The following is a 21975-nucleotide window of genomic DNA, read 5'->3' as shown; positions in this document are numbered from 1 at the left end:
GCGGCGCGCTAGGGGAGATGACGTTCGTCTGAGTAGACTGGATGACCGTTATCTCCCCGCCCATGACCAGCCAGCTCTCGGGAGTCTTCCATTCTTTCCTGATCTCCATTATGAGATTGCGAGAGGATGGAAGAAAGCCCTATTCAGCGCGAATCCATCGGCGTCAGCGGGCTAATTTTGCTGACGTCGAGGGATTACCGGAAGCTGGATATGTGTCGCTGCCGCCCGTTGACGAGACGTTTGCAAACTACCTCGCTTCCGGGCGGCCATCGACACTAAGGGCTCCCACCCTGCCGTCAGATCCCCTTAGGACAACATCACGTCTGAACGGCAGGGCATATATGTCGGCGGGTCATGCTGGGGCGGCTTTACACACGATGGGAGTGTTACAAGCCTACCAGGCAGATCTGCTGAAGGACCTCGATCAGGGGGTGGGACTAACCCCTGACGCGGTGGCCGAGTTGCGCCGCACCACTGATCTCTCTCTTAGGGCCACCAAGCAAACAGCTTTCGCCATCGGTCGTTCGATGGCGGCTATGGTGGCCACGGAGAGACATCTGTGGCTGAACCTGGCGGACATCGCGGGGAAAGAGAGAGCCTTTCTCCTCGATGCCCCGGTCTCGCCCTCTGAACTGTTTGGCACCTCCGTAGAGGCGGTGGTGGATAAGTTCAGGGAGGCGAGGACGCGCTCGGCAGCATTTAAAACCTGCATCCCGCGGAGGTCCGGGACCGCGCCCAGGCAGTCGGGTGTCCCTGGTCCGTCCCAGCCTGAGGGCTGGAGACAGGAACAGAGAACCAGTGTTGCCTCTCGAGCGCCCCCACGGAGGGTTATGGCGCAGAGGAGGCGGGACACCCGCTTCAAAAAGAGGAAGGAAGCTGGAGCTGGCAACCGGGACCAGCGTAGGCAGCGGACTCCGCCCCCGAGGGGACGCAGGTGAACGCTGCCTTTTTCCCTTCCTCTGGAAGAAGTTTTTCCCCGGGCGCTTTTAACATCAGGCCGGTGGGCCTATGATGAGCAGAAATGTAAGAATTCTGACGGCCCGCCTGGCTTGGTTGTGAGAGCGCCCCCCTCAGGATGGCGGGCGGATAATAGCCTATGGCTGGCTGGAAGCACCGCTGGGAGCGATTGGTGAGTCCCCTCGCTGAGGGTGAAACATTTTCAAAACTATGTTTTTCAGAACTCCTATACCTTCGCTCGCCTGAGAGGTTTTCTGGGGAAATTTGGATCGCCGCTGGATCTTCGCAGGGCCTGCAGCTCCCCGTGAGTAAGCTAAGAACGATCTTCTTTGCAACATTGTGATGGTTGTGTGTGAATACTTCGCTTTCTGCTAGAGAGTTTGCTGCCTCTCCGTGCTATATTTTCCCCATTGTTTGGGTAACTGAATCGCGCTCTCGCCTGAGGGCTTGTAGTGTAAGGGGTGAGCTGTGTTTTTTCCTAGCGTAAAGTGAAAAGTAGCTGAAGACCGGGTACGCGCTAATGCACGAGCTATAGTGAGATCTGCGCCCAGCTCTGCGGGGCTTTGGAAAAGGGGTTTTTTGGGGAATATTTCTTTCCCGGGCCCTGAGTAGATCTAGTGCGGACCTATGTCGCACCACTTGGCCTAGGCTTTGTCAAGGATGGGGGCGTTCCCTTTTAATAAAGGTGTTCGCCCCTGGCCTGTCTTTTTATTTAAGAACATGGCGTTGTTTATGCATCCTTGTTTCAGCCTCCTCTGTTGCAGAGTCGTCAGGCCAAGGCCCGCCCCCTTCTCTGCGTTCTGGGGTCACGTGTAATGCAGACGAGGATGTTGCAGGAGACAGCGACTTTGCCAGTAGTCGTGGGGTGGAATTAAGCGTCTTTCGCCGGTTTGCGACTAGACTTTATCTGCTGTTTCCGCCTTTCGGAGCTTGGTGGCCGCCATCTGCTGGCGGCCCCCGGCCTCTTCCTGGAGGATGGTACGGCCGGTGGTTTTTCACATTTCTGTGATATTGTTCCCTTGCTTTATGTCTCTGCTTCACCTCCTCTAGGGCCCGGGTTGAGCAGAACATCGGATAATCCTTCTGTCTGTACGGTTCTGGTCGGATGCTCCCCTGAGGCCCGAGCATTGCCAATGGCTGACGCCCTCGCAATCAAGGTTGGCCGCTGCATGGAAAGAAAGACAGCCGCCCCAATGCAGGTGACGTAAGTTGTACTCCCCTCGCTTTAGAGGGTCTTTGCTGAGCACTTCTGCTAAGTACACTGCTGTTGGCAATGTGATTAGGTCCATGTTTGTAGGCACTGCCCAAGAGACTGCGCCGTCCTGGGGGCCCTAGGACACGACGAAGCAGGTTGTCCCTAGCTGCCTCTGGGATGGAGCCAGCCCCAGGTGCGGGCATAGGAGCCAGCTGGCTCTGAGTGGCCAGCTTGGACGGTCTGGGCAGTTGGACTTCAGGACAGGTAGTAGGCGTTAACCGGCCTCCTTGCAGGAAAGTCCCGACACTATGGCCCACGAGTGGGCCTCGGAGGCTCTTCTCCACTGGTGTCGACGTCAGCAGTGACCCGTCATTGGCCCTGGGGATGAGTCCCCAGGTGTTAACTGGATTTCCAGGCCTTCGTCAGCAGCAGACAGCTGCCGTCAGCCCAGGTAGCAGCAGCCAGCCTTCTTAGAGTTTCGGCAGGATCCTTGGAATCTGAAGCAGACCCCCTATTCGGGGGGACAGGTCCTGCCAGGCCTCCCTGAGGGGTAGGCTCCCAGTCTGGGTTTCCTTCGCTCAGGAGTTAGGCCCTGTTTGGCCTCCCTGAGAGCCTGCTGTGGTCAGCAGGCACTGCTTGGTCTCCCCTGAGGGGGCACCATAGGCATTAAGTCCCTCGACGGCTGGTACGAGCTGCTGAATAGGTGGTAGGCGCTACTGGGCCTCCCTATGGGCCTGCTGTGGGGTAAGCAGGCCCACTTGACCTCCTCTGCGGATGGCGTTCCTGGGCCCCAGTCACTGGATGGCTAGCAAATGGAGCGCTATGGATAAGCACTTTTCTGCCGTTGGTTGGTAGGCTCTGTGGCCTCCCTGACGACGAGCTCTCGGTTCCCGGTCGCTGTAGCAATGAGCATGGAATGTTACGAGTAGCATGTCCCGCTATCAGTTGGTAGGCACTGTTGCCTCCCTGAGGGCGAGCTCCCGGCTTCCGGTCGACTATGGTGAGCGCGAAGTGCTTCGAGTAGCATGCTTAGAGTAGCACGCTCCGCTATCAGGTTGGTAGGCATTATGGCCTCCCTGAGAGCAAGCTCCCGGTTCCCAGTCACTGTGGCAATGGGCGTGATGTGCTATGAGTAGCACGTTTTGCTTTCAGTTGGTAGGCACGGTTGCCTCCCTGAAAGAGAGCTCCCGATTCTCAGGCGCTGAGACAACTGGCGAAACAAAACGCTAGGCATGGCATGCTCTGCTATCAGGTGGTAGGCATTCTTGCCTCCCTGAAAAACGAGCCCCTGTTTCTCAGGCGCGAGAATGAGACGGTTAGCGAAGCACGACGGACGGCATGCTCTGCTACCAGGTGGAGGCATTGCGCCTCCCTGGAATCGTTCCCCGGTCCCCAGTTTCGGTAACGGATCGTAGCATGGGCTGCTATCAGGCAAAAGCTGCACGGGCTTCCCTGAGGGGATTCGCTTTGGAGTAGTAGGCCCACGTGGCCTCCTCTGAGGGCACGCTCTGGTCTCGTGGTTCCTGGATAAATCCAGTCAATGAGCAGAGGCCGGCTCCCCGGCCGCTGTGGTGTGCATAAAGTGCTATAAGTGGCCCTTTTTGCTATCAGGTGGTAGGCATGGTACCTCCCTGAAAGCGAGCTCCCGGTCCCCAGCCGCTGTGGTGAGCTTGAAGCGCTATGAGTAGCACATTCAGTTTGGCTGTGAGTGCCCGATGTCTTGCAGTTGGTAGGCCCGCTTGGCCTCCCTGATTAAGCGAGTCCCTGGTCTTCCCAGCTACCTCGAGGGCTAGCACCCTACCCTAGCACGACGAAGTGTCACTGCGGCTATGTGGTCCCGACAGGACGGGACCTTCATAGTAGGCCTACGGCATGGTTGCCTACCGGGCAGGCTTATGAGCTCCTCTCAAACGAGGGTCTATTGTGAGCTTACAGCCTCCTGGGGCTGATCTATTGGTGGTAGGTCCCGAGGGGCCCCTCCCGATATATTCAGCCTATAAGGCCTTTGGCCTCCTAAGCACGTTTTAAAATAAGTGCTTGGTAGATCCGAGGATCGAGCGGCTTGACTCCCCTCGCTAGCAAGGGTTTGAAAAGCACTTCGCTGAGCGCTGCTCTCCGGGATAACCCGTCTCTGAGGTCCGGCTAGTCGGTGATGCTGCCCTTTCTTGCAGCACCCTAGCGGGATGTCTCTTCGGAGGCGAGTACCAGAGGCTCTGTACTGTACAGACAGGGTTGACCGTATTACGTGTCCCATACTAGACTGGGTCACCTGGTCAGGTCTCCCTGGTGGCATTCGGTGATAATCTCCCGAATAGTGACTGGCATAGGGTTCCCTCGTAGTCCCCTTGCCACGCTCCCTTAAAGGAACCCCTTCTGAGTCGAATGGGTTGGTTCCAGGCCTTCGAGCAAGGCCTGGGAGGGAACTCATGTGTGTGAAGGTTTCCTTCTCAGGCGATAAGCTTGGGCTTTGACCGTAGGGGGCGCTGTCACTGACAGCCTAACGTGACCAGAAGGGGAGTGGTTCAGGCATTTCAGCAAGATTTGCTTGTCTTGACAGTTGTCACTGCCAGTGGGCATGCACTCCCGTTGGCATGGCGGCGTTGGTATATCGTTCCCCGTAGCGTCGAAGCTGACGCAGCGCGAGTTCCCTTTCGAAAGGGAACGTCTCAGGTTACGAATGTAACCATTGTTCCCTGAGAACAGGGAACGAGACGCTGCGTCGCTGTGCCATGCCACAGGGCCTGCCTGCCGAAAACAGTCCCTTCAGACGATTAGATACTGTCATGTTGGCAAGGCGCCCTTATATACTTCCTGGTCGCACCTTGATGACATCAGAGGCTGTCGCCGGTCAGTGGAATTGACGTGATTCAATGTGATTTCAGGCACCTGTCACGCCGGAGGCGTTCCCCGTAGCGTCGAAGCTGACGCAGCGTCTCGTTCCCTGTTCTCAGGGAACAATGGTTACATTCGTAACCTGAGACGTTTTGGGAAGCTTTAAAATGGCATCAAATTAACTCTTATGTGTGTGCTTGAGGGGAATTTAAAAATATATTCATCTCCTGAACAAACATGGGCTGAATTGAATTTCCTACTCAGAGGAGTTTAACAGAAACCACTGGTTCACATTTTTTCATCAGGGCAAACTTACTTTAAAATAAAAGGCACTCGAGCAGACAGATGGGTACATTTACATTGCCGCTGGGTATTTACTTCTATCTTTAGATATCCAAATAAAGAGATATTTACAATGCACATAGATCAAGTATAATTTACCAAAAATTTACCTGCAAGACAAACTAGAACTTTAGCAAGATTGCCTGTACCAGTGTGAATGTATGTATGCTCATCAAATAAATGTCCTTTGCTGGTGTCTCACCCTTTTACAGCTTGAGGCTTGGTAAACGTGATCAGGATATAATCTCCTCTTTTGGGTGTGAGGCCCCAGAAGAAGTCCTCTCCTTTGTAAGCGCTCTCCAGAGAGTGAGACAGATATTTCTCCAGACTGCTGCTGATTTCTGCAGATGGGTTATTACTGTGGCCTTTAAACAACACCTGGTTCCCAAAGTTTTTATCCTGCATATGACATATAAATACAGACATACACATAAGCTCTGTTCCAAAACCTAGTGAGTTGCCTTGCTGTATAGTGCCAACACAGGCAGTCCTAAAGCCCCGATAACACCAAGGATGATAACTATATAGATAGCCTATAGTTCTAAAAATATTAATATAAAAATTAATATAAAAATAATATAAGTTCTCAATATTAATAAATTGCAGAGTTCACACCACAGCTAGAACGATGACGTCACAAAGAAAAAAAATATTGTTGGAATCACTTTCAGAACAATTTTTTCCAGCTGATTAACGACAAAAAACATTGACAGCCAATCAAAAGCTATTCTGCAGTAACGAGCTCGAGCATTTAAAGGGTTAGTTCACCCAAAAATGAAAATTCTGTCATTAATTACTTACCCTCATGTCTTTTGACACCCGTAAGATCTTTGTTCATCTTCGGAACACAAATGAAAATATTTTAGTAGAAATCTGATGGCTCAGAAAGGCCTCCATTGCACTGTACACTCTCAAGACCCATAAAGTCCATCTCACTACAGTGCAGGTTCTACAATAATGTTATGAATCGACGAGAATAGTTTTTGTGCGCAAAAAAACCCTAAATAACGACTTATATCATTAATATTAATATTCGGATTGCGTGTCAAACCGCCAAACTGCTGAAATCACGTGACTTTGGCGATCCAAACCCCTGAATCTACTCACTGATTCATAACGCTTCGAAGCTTCATGATGCAGTGTTTTGAAATCGGTCATCACTATACAAGTCGTTATTTAGGTTTTTTTTGTGCACAAAATCTATTCTTGTCACTTCATAAAGTTGTTGTAGAACCACTGTAGTGAGATGGACTTTGTAACGACGTCTTTTGTACCTTTTATGGGTCTTTAGAGTGTAAAGTGCATTGTGCCAATGGAGGCCTTTCTGAGCCATTGGATTTCAACTAAAATATCTTCATTTGTGTTATGAAGATGAACGGAGGTTTTACGGGTGTCGAACGACATGAGGGTAAGTAATTAATGACAGAATTTCATTTTTGGGTGAACTAACCCTTTAAAGCGTCAGACAAGCACACGCTTAGAATAAACAGAACGATATCGTCCACTGGTGTGGGCGCTTATATAGTTATCGTTGTTGGTGTGAATGGGCCTTAAAGGGTTTGTTCACCCAAAAATTTAAATTAGCCCATGATTTACTCACCCTCAAGTCATCCTAGGTGTATATGACATTCTTCTTTCAGACGAATACAATCTGAGTTATATTTCAAAAGTCCAGGCTAATCCAAGCATTATAATAGCAGTAATAGTTGCTCTGTTTTTGAAGTCCATAAAAAATGCATCTGTCCGTCAAATAACTGCTCCACGCGGCTCCGGGGTGTTAATAAAGGCCTTCTGAAGCAAATCGATGCGTTTGTGTAAGAAAACTATCCATATTTAAAGCTTTATAAAGTAAAGTTTCGGCCGACCGCCTTCCTTGTTCAACTTATGGAAAAAATGTTGAAAGGTCCTCTGCCGATCGAAAGACTAACGCGACCAGGTACGCTCGTCATGACGTCACGTACGCATCTTGAGTTTCACTTTCAACTTTTAACACTTTTTCATGGAAGGCGATCGGCTGGAACTTCAGTTGATAAATATGGATATTTTTCTTTCACAAACGCATCGATTCGCTTCAGAAGGCCTTTATTAACCCCCCGGAGCCGTGTGGAGCATGTTATTCAATGGACAGTGCTTTTTTTATGGACTTCAAAAACAGAGCAACTATTACTGCTATTATAATGCTTGGATTAGCATGGACTTTTTTAATATAACTCTGATTATATTCGTCTGAAAGAAGAATGTCATGTACACCTAGGATGACTTGAGGGTGAGTAAATCATGGGCTAATTTTCATTTTTGGGTGAACTATCCCTTTAACTGAAATGGACTCTACATAGGCATCATGTGAAGAGCGCAGGAAACTCAATTTATACTAGCTTGTACTTTTTTTTTTCTGGACACATTTGGAACTTTGTATTGCTACACTTTTAATGGTACTGCCTCTTTAAAGGTGAAGAGTGTAATTCTTTTTGACATTAAAATCAGAGGTCTTCAACCATGCTCCCCTGACTTTTAAACAAACACACCTGAACCAGAAATTGCCCCCTATACCCTTATATAGGGCACTATTTGAGTGGACGTTATCGAGCGTGCTCATTCAATCCCATAAGGCACCGCAATAACGAGTGTAAAACAAATGTACACAATACGGCTGGAGAATACCCATAATGCACTGTGAGGGTCATGCCGAATGAATTCCCATGCCTCGACAGAAGATGGCACCCACAGCTGAATCCGTTAATTTTCCAAAGCGCTGGTCCAATGTAGATACAGGTATAATTTTCAATTACATTGTTTAATTAAGGTTTACACATGCTAGTTTCAAATGATTATTAAACATCAAGCACAAACTACGCTAAAGTGGCAGCCTTTCCGGCGCACTCAGTATCTGACTTCGCTCACTCGTTTTCATTCACTCCTTCAAGTGGACTATATTAGTGGACTAATGTAGAGAATAGTGAATGAGGGTATAGGGGGCGATTTCGAACACAGCTCATGAGAAGGCTTGAAGACCTCTGGTTAAAATTGACTTCCCAAAATAGATAGCAAAATAAACATAAGAAAATCCATCATATCTTGTGATTCCTTTTGGTGCCATTGGCACAGCAAAAATGACACACTTCCCCTTTAAAACTATGCTAATATAAATAATGTAAATGTCATGTTTGCAATGTAGATAAGCTGTTGTCTATGCCTACAGACCTATACTACTGTTGGATGGTTTAGTAGCTACTATTCTATTAGAAATGCTTCTTATACTATTATAGTTTTTAATATTTTGAACGAGTTTTTATTCTTATATTTTCCTTTTTTTTGTTTAAGTTATTTTAGTACATCAAGTTAAACTAAATAAATGATAAATTGTGCCTTGGCAACTAGCCAACATAAAAGTAAGTGGATATTACCTTTAGGTTTTGTATTTTACCAGGCAGTGAGGAATGCAAACCGACATGCTGAAATAAGGAGGGTTTGTAAGTTCTCTTCAGTCGGGCCTTCTCATCACTGCAGTGTTTCTAAGTGCAAAGAATTATAACAATAAACAATGAAATGCCTTAAATTAATCTCACTAAAGAACAAACCAACAAAAATAAATACTATACCCAAACTTACTGAGTCTCTCTCTGGGTTACACACTTTAACCCACAGGATGTGATCAAGGAGCCAATCAATCGGCTTGTCTTTGTGGAACATCAGGATGAACTCCACAAACAGTGGCAGATCTGAAGAGCGAAAAAGCTTGCCTAGAACAAGAAAAAACAGCGATATGTTTAAGTTCATGCTAGGACACAAATAGTTGAACAGATTTGGTCATAGAAAACAGTATATATGGAGCTGAGAGACACTAGCAATGTTCCTTCAAACCTGATGCTAGGATGAAAGAACCTGGTTGATTTAAGAAACTATTTAAATAATCGAGAGTATGTGAACTGAATTGTTATTTTTATGACCCTCTTGACACTGACTAATAAAGGTGAAAGTGACATGTGAAGGCCAAGTATGACAACTCATACTAGGAATTTGTCCTCTGCATTTAACCCATCCAAGTTAGTGCACACATATTGAAGTAGTGAGTAGTGAACACAAACACACACTGCAAAACACGGACACACACAACCGGAGCAGCCATTTTTGCTGTGGCACCCGGGGAACGATTAAGGGGTTAGGTGCTTTGCTCAAGGGCACCTCAGTCATTTCCTGCCAGTATTGAGAATCGAAACTGCACCCTTCAGGTTACCAGTCTGACTCTCTAACCATTAGGCTATGACCACTTCAAAAGATATCTTATTGCTACAGGAAACATAAAGACCATAAATTTGCATTGATAACAATGTACAACTATTTTATAATGAACACCATGGTCCAGGTGTTCAAATAACAAAACAGTCCATGAATGAAACAACTGATCAAACGGAAATGGTGGAAGAGAACAGGACAGGACATTAATGAACGGAGAGGACAAGACACTGACCAATGAATCCCAGCTGGGAAAACTCCAGGAAAAGCCACTCCTCGGAAAGCACTTGTTCTATATATTTTTTTATGGACTCAAAGAATCCTTGCTTTGCTACAATATCATCTTCCAGCTGAAACACATATGCAAAATGATAAAAGCAATGAAACATAGTGCTATCAATGAGTTGTATGGCGGTGTCTTTGCATTACCTGGAGATAGTATGTGCCCTTAAACTGCGCATACAGCATGAGGAAACTGTAGTCAAGGTTCTGCTTGGTCCTCCATCTGTGACCAATAAAACAAATGCTTCATATTAATACACCATCTATTTCCAGTTACTTACAATATTTGCACAACATCACTGGCGAATCTCTAACCTGACTCGCTCCTTGGGGTCTCCAAAAGTTTCCTTCAGATCACTGAAGTCTGGGTAAAAGTGAGGAGATGGAGAGATCACCTCGATCACTCCAGAATTGACAGCATCTGGGAGACTACACAGAGGGAAATGCACAAGGACTTGTGATCAGTTACTTGCACAATGTGCTTACAGAAAGATAAAACACCTCGATAGAAACAGAGGATCTGTTAATGAAACACTCACTTGGTCTGTACACTCTGTACAACAGCATTTACTAAAGTTGCATTTGTCTAAAAGAAGAATGAAAATACATATCAATGAAAAGAACAATAAAACAGTACCATTCAAATGTTTTTTGAAAGGCAAATATGAATGCATTAATCTGATCAAAAGTGACTGTAAAGATGCCAAAAAATGTCAAATAAATGCTGTCTTTTTAACTTTATATTCATCATCAAAAAAAAAACATTGATGATAATAATAAGAAATGTTTCTTGAGCATCAAATCAGCAAATTAGAATGATTTCTGAAAAATCATGTGACTGAAGACTTAAAGGGATAGTTCACCCTGAAATGAAAATAAAGCCATCTTTTACTCACCCTGCTGTTGTTCTGATGTCCTTCTATCTTTTTCAGACCTCAAAAGCAGAAATTATAAAAATAGTCCTGCACGCGCTCCTTCCTATAATGACAGTGAATAGCGACCAGGCTAAAACATTACAAAAATGATACAAAAGTATCACGCAATGATACAGTGAGAGGCGCGCAATATATGGAAAGTGTTCAGGAGGCACACTATAATGTTTCGTTGCCTCTTCATGACGGATCGCTTCTTGTACTCCTCAGTTGTAAGTCGCTTTGGATAAAAGCGTCTGCTAAATGCATAAATGTAAGTAAGTTTTTGCGAGAAAGAAACCGTGTTATTCAGCCTAAACACTGAGCTCGGCCGTTACTCTGAGCGCCTTCCTGTGATGAGTGCGAGCCGTCAGCAGGCGCCGGCACCGGCGCTCATGCTTACTATTAACTCGCACTGTTGTCATGGTACCCAGGATAAGCACACACATGCACACACACACACACACCATTTTGGGAAATCAGGCTCAATAGAAACAAATGTGACTCTTGTCTTTTCTATAAGGTATATGATAAGAAATAAAACAATAATACTAATAAATATAGCTGCAAGCAGCCATTACCGAAGACAACACATGCCAAAATGGCTGGGAGTGTCAGATCAACTGCAGCAATGAGCATTTAAACACATTATAAGATGATTTTAGGCAAAAAGGCTGAAAAATCCATTGTAGTCTATGGGAATTTCATGTTTTGTTCTATTATAGCGTCACCAAGAGGCTCAATTCTACCAAGTCCAAATTTCTGACGCTGGTTCCATCTCGATCGGACTAGCGGTTTCGAAGATATCAGCTAATGTTTTCAAAGTGCTAAATTACAACGCTGCACAAACCATATGCCGAAACCTGGCAAGTCTGGTATCGTTGGATATCAGTCAACCACACCCAAAGTTATAAGCATTTGAAGAAAAAAAATCGAAACTTCTCAGGCTACTTCAGGGCATCGTGCTGATGACCCATGCCGAGTTTCGTAACAATCCGTTCATGTGTTCGAATCGTCATGAGCTCAGGAATCAGAGGAAAACAGAATTTTGTTTCTAGCCCTTAAAGAGTTCAAACGTTATTAGCATAAATATGAGTGAAACTTTGGACAGGTGGTGGCGCTAGAGGGAATGAGTTAGAGACTCCAAATTTGGCGTGGTTACTATTGGTTCTGACCTCTATCAGTGTCCCAAATTTCACAACTCTCCCACAAGGGGTTCTATGGGCTGCCATAGACTCCATTGGCGGAATAATAAGAAGAAATCTAACGATTTCAACCTTCGGTGCTTGGCCCCTAATAAAACCTCCTGAAGTGAATATTGTGTACCGTTGTCATGACAACATTGCACTCAGCAGCCCCTCACGCACACTCTCACATGAGCGCGCTCAGAGTAACGGCCGGGCTCAGTGTTTTGACTGAATAATACGGTTTCTTTCTCGCAAAACCTTATAGTGTGCATCCTGAACACTTTCCATATATGGCGCGTGTCTCACTGTATCATTACATGATACTTTTGGTATTTTTTGTAATGTTTTAACCTGATCGCTATCCACTGTCATTATAGGAAGGAGCGTGTGCAGGACTATTTTCTTTTTAATTTCTGCTTTTGAGGTCCGAAAAAGATAGAAGGACATAGGGCATTAGAACAACAGCAGCAAGATGGCTTTATTTTCATTTCAGGGGGAACTATCCCTTTAAGTCATGATTCTGAAAATTCAGCTTTGCAATCACGTGAATAAATTACATTTTAAAATATATGAAAAAAGAACAGAGTTATTTTAAATAGTAATAATATTTGGGACAGGGGCAGGTGGTATTAGTGGGCAGGATATTCTCATTCTAGAGAGCATGAGATTGGACAGACATTTTAGAGATTGGATCAATATTTTGGTTTGTTTTCCCCAAAGAGCAATACTGTCAATTAAGAAAGCATATAGATACTAGCATATAGATATCCTCAAAGCTAAGGGCCACAGAACTATCTTTTGGGTTCTTCTTCATTCACAGCTTTACCAAAAATCCATTTATAATGTTTGCCGTTTCAAAACGTTCAAGTATTTAAACTTCAGAAGAAGAAGAACAGAAGAAGAACATGAAACCAAAGGAAACAGAGAGGTTAAGAGGAATGAGCTGATAAAGTTCAATGCAGCTTTATCAGAGCAATAAAACAGATAAAGCCAGGAGAGATATAAGAGAACAAAGTGCAAGTTGTAAGGGTTACCTCGGCAACAAAGACTACAATGACAATATCGTTCCTCTCTGCAGTTGAAAGGTCAAATAGAAGAGATTGGAGTGTGTTCACTAGATAACTCTGTTTCTGCCTGTGCACGGTGGGAACTCCTAACACCAGGGACACTGCAGAAACAGTTAAACACTGTGTGTCAGCCTATGCTGAGTGCATTGCAGTGATACAACCAAATAAAAGAAACAGAAATTATTGTGCATGTGTAAAACAATTAGAAACAATATAACGATAATTAAATACAAATATATAATAAAGGGCATTAGATTTGCAGGCCTTGCAAGGGAGAAAAACACTTTAATATTTCAGCTAAGCTTAGGTTTGGATTACAAATGAAAGGCTGCAACAGAGATGCTTTGCTGCTTTCATAACACTAAATAAGCATCAGAAAATTAAATAATGCATAAACACCACCTGTAGCATAACAGCAGATACAAAAGAAAAAAGCAACACAAATTGAGTATGCAAAGAAGGCCATCAGGTTACCGTGAGTGAATTTGAGATTTGAATCTTAGCTTCTAGTGCTATCAAACGGTTAATCGCATCCAAAATAGTTTGTGTTTACATAATATGTGTGTGTCCTATGGTGCATAATTATTTTGTATATATAAATACACACACATGTATATATTTAAGATTTCTTTTAATATTTATATATAAAACATTTATATATAATATACATTACATAAATACATATACAGTATGTACATGTAAATATTTGTTAAATATATATGCATGTGTGTGTATTTAAATATACATAATAATTATACACAGTCCACACCCATATATTATGTAAACACAAACTTTTATTTTGGATGCGATTAATCGTTTGACAGCACTACATACACAACCCCAGCTAACAGGGAACATTCTCAGAAGTTTAGCTAATGTTGTAGCGAGGTTCTCTTAAAGTTATGAACAAACTTTTTCCAGTAACGTTAATAAAACACAAATACAAAGTTATCTGGCCTTTTATAATGTTCGCAAAAAGTTACACAAAAGCATTATTTATACTTTCATGGAACGTTTTTACTAGGGCTGCGCGATATATAGAAATTATCGAAATATCATAAATGTTCATATCGCGATGTGCATATCGCGACGGTACGCAATATCTGAATGATCTTAATATGCTACTTCAACATTGTGAAAAGTGTTCTAGGTCAACGCATATAGCAGAGAATAGAATGAGCACACGACTGTTACTTATGTGACTTGCTTGTCGTTAAGAGTTATTAAACGCAATAACTTGCGAAAAACAACTCCTTGCCGTCTCGCGCTGTCTGACACACACACCGAAACGTGCGCACAAGCCGCCTCTCTGAAAGCATGTGATCCCTTCAGTTCTGTTTCGTGTCCTGTTACACACTCGAACTGTCAAATACACACAGTTATGTAAAAATAGCTGTCTTAACGAGTATTCATATAAACAGTCGGTTATGCTTTAAGTGAACGATATCAGTTGGGGAAAGAAACCGAATGCGTGTCAATAGGATCCGTGCATTAGGTCTTAAAGTGACAGCCAGCTAATACAGTGAACCTGCTATTACAGTAAACCTGCTATTACAGTAAACCTGCTATTACAGTAAACCTGCTAATAAAGTAAACCTGCCGCTGTCTGTCACAAAACACAAGAACAAGAGAAAATCACTCAGTGCTCTTGGCTGAATAACCTTTGTAGCTTTATTATGTATCAGTGTATATTTAAATCATGTGAAGACTACTGTTTTTAGTTCTTATTTTTAAAAACAACGATAAATTAAAATAAAAAAAATAACTGTTCACCCCTAGTTCATGTGTCTTTGTTTACCTGGATGTTCTTGATGTTAAGTTTTAGGTTGACATAACTATATATTACCAAGTCAAGCAAAGACATTTTGGTATTTAATAATTGGCATTGCATTTTTTGTTGATGTTAATATTATATTGTCAGATTTGTGACATCATTTTTTGCTAAAACACTGCAGGTCACTTTCAGAAGCTGTAGCGATGCTTTCTTTTCCCAGAAAGAATGTGAAACACATCAATGGTATCATTCTCATTTCTTAAATAGTTTTTTTTAAATATAATTTAAATAGATTTTACACAATCGTACAATATCGTATCGCATATCGAATATCGCATTATTTATAAAGGTATTACGCATCGCATTTTCCTTCGATAAATTTTGTTAGATGCTAGCCTAAATTTTTAAAAAAATGTTACTTGTTTTAGAACATTCAAAACAAAAGTAACGTTCGCATGATGTTTACTAGATAAAAATAGAATGGAATAAAATTGAATATTCCCTCAACATTCACATAACCAAGATAAAGTTATTCCAGAGAATATTCAAGAAATAAAATTGTTATAACTTAATGGGAATGTTGGCAATACGTTCTTAGAGCATCTTTCTGTTAGCTGGGAAGACATTTTTCCTCTTTTATTAATAGAAGTTTAACACATTAAATTGCTGCATTGCAAGCACACCAATAATCGCAAAGAGTTATAATGGGAGACAGACCTCCAGTGCGTCGCTTCCCCAGGTGAACGATGGGTTTCAGACCGTCTCTGTGCTCTTTCAGGTGAGGCAAGTAGATGAAGGCATTAGGCTGCGAAGGCAACAAGCGCTGAAGGATTCTCTCTTCTAATATAGCTGAAAGGCAGATAAAATACTGAATAACCGAACTCACACAAAAATTACAGAAAGAAAAGTGCTTGGACTCACCTGAGGAGTTGCCGTTTGTGAGATTAGATAGAGTAATGCTGCGGTTTTGTAGTTGACCCAGCACTTTAAGCAGCTCTTTTGATAAGACCTCTCCACGCTGTTCTGCCCGCAGTAACCTCTCATAGACCGAATGCAGCTGCAGTGGAACGTTTTCTGGAGCATAGAACAACAATCATATCTTAATGTGAATTAAAGGGATGTTGGGCTCAAAACAAGTTAAGCTTTATCAACAGCATTTATGGCAACAATGTTGATTTCACGAAAAATAATAAGTTCCTAGAAATTATAATGGAAATAAATGAGACAAAAAAAAAAAACATATGATGAAGGCCCATAATATGGAATTTATATCAAAATGTTTAATTGCTGCCTACAGACACTTCAAGCTTCGGCAAACAAAACATCTTCTAAAACAAATACTATGCCATATAAGTTTATCTTTTAATGAAGTTTGTAGTTTAAGGAAGTCTGCAGTGTTGAATAAATGCTGCTACCGATGGTATACTACACTCTAAAAATGCTGGGTTATTTTAACACAAATTTGGGTCAAATATGGACAAACCCAACCGTTGGGTTACATTTTTACATTACATTTTTAACCCAAAGGTTGGGTTCTTCCATATTTGACCCAAATTTGGGTTAAAGCAACCCAGCAGTGTCAGGGTTCTGTCACTTCTGTCTAGTTTATTCATGGTTTTGTGACAGAGCCCTGACACTCCTGTATTGTTTGTCTTGTGTGAGTGCGCAGCTTTGAGCATGCTCGAGCTGCGTGCTCTTCTGTCCTTGTGTTTTGTGTGCGGGCGTGGTGTTCGGATCCCAGCACTTCGGTCTAGTTTGGGTTTCAGTTTTGTGTTGGGATTCGGACATTCATGCTCCGCGTGTGCATTTTTTTATGAGCATTCGCTCGTTCTCGTGCGCTCTGTCTTGTCATCTGAGTGTGTGCTCTTCTGTCTGTGTGTTGTGTTCTGTGTAGCACACGGTTCATGTTTACATCGGCCGTGTGCTTTCATGTTATGTTTTGTCTCATGTTGTGTAGCACGTGGTTAGTGTTTATCACTGGCTGCATGCTTTCATGTTGTCATGTTTTGTGTGAACATGCAGCTGATGAGTTTTCATTAGCTGCATGTTCATGTCACGTTTGGTGTGAGCACATGTCTTGTCAAGTGTTTCTTGGTGCCATGTGCTCATGTCTATTGTCTGACCCCGCCCACCTTGTTTCCTGATTATTGGTTCATTTGCCCCACCTGTCTACCCTCATTACCCTCTTTTGTTTGTTCCCTATTTAATCACCTTGTGTTTGCAGTCCAGTGCGGAATCGTCGTCAAATGTACCTCATGTTTTCCTGCTCCAGTCAAGTCAAGCCTAGCCTAGTCAAGTCTGTTTTTCCCCCTTGGGGTAGTTTGTTTTGTCTTGTTTTATTTTAATATTATCATTAAAAAGCCCATTATTTCTGCATCTTTGAGTCCTCGCTCCTTTCCCTTCACCAACCCTGACAAGCAGTTTTTAGAGTGTATATACTCTTCTCTGTTGATGAGTTGCATTAGTTTCTCTTTGACTTGCTGCACTTTGTTGTTGTGATTGTTATTTGGCATATATAAATACACCGTGTACACTGAAGTTTTTTTCAAAGAAAGTGTTTGTTTTGTCTTTTTAGATAACTGGTATCAATCTCAGACAGGTTTGTTAAATAGTTTGCCAGGTCTACTTAAATGGAAAATGGAAACTTCTACTTAAAGAGGTTGGTCAACATTATTAAGCAAGTCACAGTTCTCATGCAATACGGGGAGGAAGAAAGATCTTTCTGAAGATGAAAAGTATGAAATGGTGCAATGTTATGCAAAAGGAATGAAAACAACTAATATTGTGCGAAAACTGAATGGAGATTATAAAACTATCAAAAGATTTGTGAATAATATACAGTACAGGAGAACTCGGTTAGATAAAGGCTTATTAAAGGGTTACTTCAGCGATTTAGCATTAAGCTATGTATCAGTAGAAACCCGGTAGTATATTCGAATTATGGTACTTTTCCCCCTCATATCCCCCTGAGACGAGATAATGACTTTTTATTTCTGGAAAAAATCCTCCGATGACGCAAATAACATCATTTTAAGTTATCGGAGGATTTTTGGCCAGAGGCTAGAGACTACAGGAGCTAGTTCCACATGTTTTCATCCCACCCACAGGGGTGGGATCTCACTCACAGAATGTAAATGTGCACGGCCGCTGCCGCTCGGCTCGGGCATTCATAACGGAGCGGTGCGGAGGAAAGTGAGTGTTTCAACTTTTCAATGAATTCCTATAAAAGTTTAGCTTCCATATGCAATCTGATAATGCGCCAGACTGGACACGCGCCGTGAATGACTGCCGCGCTTACCTCAGCTCTGCTCAGCTCTTCTCTCGTGATGAATGAAATCTGACTCCTGCTGCGTCTGTGACATGACTTTCGTTCGACTCACTCACACTTTATTGAAAAGACACGTTCAGTTTTTAATTGTAGTGTCTGTTCTCTAACTGAATTCAATTATTTTATTACTATGAATATCAAAACGACGTTGGGGGCTGTGCCGCGGTGGGCAAGAGATAACTAGTAGCCGTGGCTTTGGGAGTGGCCTCGGGCAGCGAAGCAAGTGCATTCTGGGAGTTGTTGTCTTTCATCCACATGAGACAAAAATACATTTTCTGTCTTTTCTCAGTCTAGAAGGCACCAAACTGAAAAATTATTTCACATTTCTACTACATAAATGACCCAGTTTAAATAGACATTCATCTTCCCAGCACTGAAGTACCCCTTTAAGGAAAGTAACCTTTTTCAAAATATTTTTCCATCTTTCATTTATATTATTTACATAATTGTATTTCCTTTATTTCATTTAACTTAAAAAACAACAAAATGTATGTATACAGTGCAAAAACTTGTGTGGGAAAAAAGCTTTATATATATATATATATATATACATATATATATAAATACCGATCAGGCATAACATTATTATGACTCTATGACATTATGTGTTGGTACAAATTTTGCTGCCAAAAAGCACTGACCCGTCGAGGCATGGACTCCACTCAGCACATCCCACAGATGCTCAATTGGATTGAGATCTGAGGAATTTGGAGGCCAAGTCAACACCTCAAACCCATTGTTGTGCTCCTCAAACCAGTCCTGAACCATTTTTTGCTTTGTGGCAGGGCACATTATCCTGCTGAAAGAGCCACATCCACCAGGGAATACCGTTTCCTTGAAAGGATGTACATGGTCTGCAACAATGCTTAGGTTGGTGGTACGTGTCAAAGTAACATCCACATGGATGGCAGGATCCAAGGTTTCCCAGCAGAACATTACCCAAAGCATCTACCTCAGCCGGCTTGCCTTCTTCCCATAGTGCATTCTGGTGCCATGTGTTCCCCAGGTGACGCACACGGCCATCCACGTGATATAAAAAAACCGGATTCATCAGACCAGGCCACCTTCTTCTATCCAGTTCTGATGCTCACGTGCCCACTGTTTGCGGTTTCGGCGGTGGACAGGGGTCAGCATGGGCACTAGGGTTGGGCATCGTTTTGATTTGAACGATTCTGATTCCGATTCCGATTCTTAGTTTCGATTACGGTTATTTTCGATTCTCGATTCCGATTCTTTGAGGGGTGGAGTCACAACATGTCACAGGCTCATTTCACAGAGGAAAATTGTATTTTGATTCAATAATAATGAGTTTTAGTTTTGGGACTTTCTCCGTTGGCATTTTCACTTGCTTTGCTGCAAAGGTGAATGGAGTTTCACACCGAGTCCCGGTTTAACAATAGCATTAACAGCAGTCATATTAGGACTGCTACTAGCGTGGGCAATTTGCGTATAGCTACATTTATCTACGAGGGGGAAAAATTATTTCAGTAACGTTGTTGTTCACCACAATTCGCAATTTGGTCAAGGGCTTTATTACACTACAATCACTTACCTGATTATGACGAGGTGGGATAATGTTAGTTCACCCTGAAATGAAAATAAAGCCATCTTTTACTCACCCAGCTGTTGTTCAAATGCGTGTGTTCCTGTGTGTGCGCACTCAAGCCACAGTAGCCTCGTGCAATATTGTCATGACAACCGGTACACAATATTCACTTCAGGAGGTTTTATTATTAGTATTATTTCTTATCATATACGTTATAGAAAAGACGAGAATCACGTTTTTTTTTTCTATTGAGCTTTATTTCTCAAAATGGTGCATGTGTGTGTGTGTGTGTGCTTATCCTGGGTGCAATGACAACAACAGTGCGAGTTATTATACTAGGCACGGCTGCTGACGGCTCATAGTTTACACAGAGGAGCGCGCTCAGAATAACGGCTGAGCTCAGTGTTTTTACTGAATAATACGGTTTCTTTCTCGCGAAACCTATAGTGTGCCCCCTGAACACTTTCCATATGGCGCGCGTCTCCCTGTATCGTTGCGTGATACATTTGTTTATTTTTTGTAATGTTTTAGCTGATCGCCATTCTCTGCCATAATAGGAAGGAGCGCGTGCAGGAACAGTATTTTAAATGTCATAGGACATAGGGCACTGGGACAACATCAGGGTAAGTAAAAGAAGGCTTTATTTTCATTTCAGGGTGAACTATCCCTTTCAGGGCCGTGCAGAGAGTTCTTCAGGGGCAGGGGCTCAAATGTATAAAAGGGGCAATATGTAAATATATATATATATATATATATATATATATATATATATATATATATATATATATATATATATATATATATATATATATATATATATATATATATATATATATAAGAATCTTGAAAATAGTATCACAGTTTCCATCATTGACATTAAATCCTCATATTAGAATGATTTCTGAATGATCATGTGACACTGAAGAGTGGAGTAATGATGCTAAAAATACAGCTGTGATCACAGGAATAAATTATATTTTAAATTATTTTAAAATAGAAAACCATTATTTTAATAATATTTCACAATATTGCTGTTTTTTATCAAATAAATGCAGGCTTGATGAACATAAGAGACTTTCATAATGCTGCATAATATTCTAAAATGGTAATATAGCTAATAAAGTCCTTTCACGTAACCATTTCTCCTGCCTACACTTCACATAATAGGCCTGTATAGGTGCCGGTGGCACGTGGGGTTTGTTAACTTTGATAGTTTCATGAAATAGTAAACGGTGTATCAATATACATAAATACAAGTGAATTTAACACTTACCATTAATGCGACTTTTGCTGCTGCTGCATGGTTTTGTGCAGGGATTTGTTTGTTAAAATCCATTTTGTCAGTGATGCAATTTATAAAATGAGACAAACCGCAGGAAATCGTTCCACAAACGTTAGTTCGTCTGTCCGTGTCATTTTCAACCGATTTCTGAATAAGAACAGAAAATTACCGCTCCGCTTTGAACTTGCTTTGCCAGATCACGATTGGTTGGTGTATATAGCTACATGACAAACGGGCATTGGTGAATTGTGTAATACTTTAAAATATATAATATATAGATTGTAATTAAATCAACACATTAGCTTTGATTATGGATGAAAAAAAAATATTGGTTTACTTTTTTCCCGTAAGGCCACACACTCTCTGAAAGGACCATATTTGGCTCGAGAGCCGCTTCCGAACAGAGGAAAATCAGCTGTCAATCAAAACGCACGCGACCCATAGCAACGCGTTACGGCAACGCCTCAACAGAAATTGTCCGACTTTTGAGCCGTTCGTTACCATTGTATACATTGTCATGTTATAATAATTACATTTATTTCGTTTTATTGACCACGATATTATCATTGATATTTGTCTGAGAGGGGCACTTTTGATTCATTTTGAAAAAGGGCAGGGGCTCGAGCACCCAAAGCCCCCCCCTCTGCACGTGCCTGATCCCTTTAATAACGTTGGTTAGCGCAGGGTTGCCCGAGGAGTACAGACCTGCGCAGCATTTCAAACACGCTACACTCGTTAATTTATACACCACATATTTGTAGTGCATCCTCCCGTGCAAGAAATAAGTTTGTCATATGTGTTGCACTGTGCCGATCCAGGCGTTTTTTTTTTTTAAAGTGAAATAAAGCCACACTTTTGAGCGCCGCTTACTGTGCTCCATGGCTGCAACAGAACAAACGGGCACGGCAAGCACTTCCGAAAACTTGCGCGTTTGGAACCGATGATCGGAATCGAAAACAACATTTCTAAACGATTCCAATGGCATCGTTATTTTTTAAACGGTTCCAAGTTGGAACCGGTTCTCGATGCCCAACCCTAA

General features: G+C 42.6%; 1 protein-coding gene across 1 annotated transcript in view; it reads right to left on the bottom strand.

The window, feature by feature from the left end:
* LOC307139567 (alpha-1,3-mannosyl-glycoprotein 4-beta-N-acetylglucosaminyltransferase B) overlaps positions 1–21975 on the bottom strand; it is a 44189-nt gene that overhangs the window by 16033 nt on the left and 6181 nt on the right. The window contains exons 2-11 of the mRNA XM_079838576.1: positions 15702–15854; positions 15498–15629; positions 12974–13107; positions 10381–10427; positions 10157–10270; positions 9989–10064; positions 9795–9909; positions 8936–9066; positions 8731–8838; positions 5529–5725 (exon numbers count right to left, since the gene is read on the bottom strand). Coding sequence (XP_079694702.1) covers positions 5529–5725; positions 8731–8838; positions 8936–9066; positions 9795–9909; positions 9989–10064; positions 10157–10270; positions 10381–10427; positions 12974–13107; positions 15498–15629; positions 15702–15854 — 1207 coding nt within the window. The remainder of the gene's footprint in view (positions 1–5528; positions 5726–8730; positions 8839–8935; positions 9067–9794; positions 9910–9988; positions 10065–10156; positions 10271–10380; positions 10428–12973; positions 13108–15497; positions 15630–15701; positions 15855–21975) is intronic.

The sequence above is a fragment of the Gobio gobio genome (genome assembly GCF_949357685.1).
Source record: "Gobio gobio genome assembly, chromosome: 16".
NCBI classification, from domain to species: domain Eukaryota; kingdom Metazoa; phylum Chordata; class Actinopteri; order Cypriniformes; family Gobionidae; genus Gobio; species Gobio gobio.
This window is presented reverse-complemented; position numbering and strand designations above follow the sequence as displayed.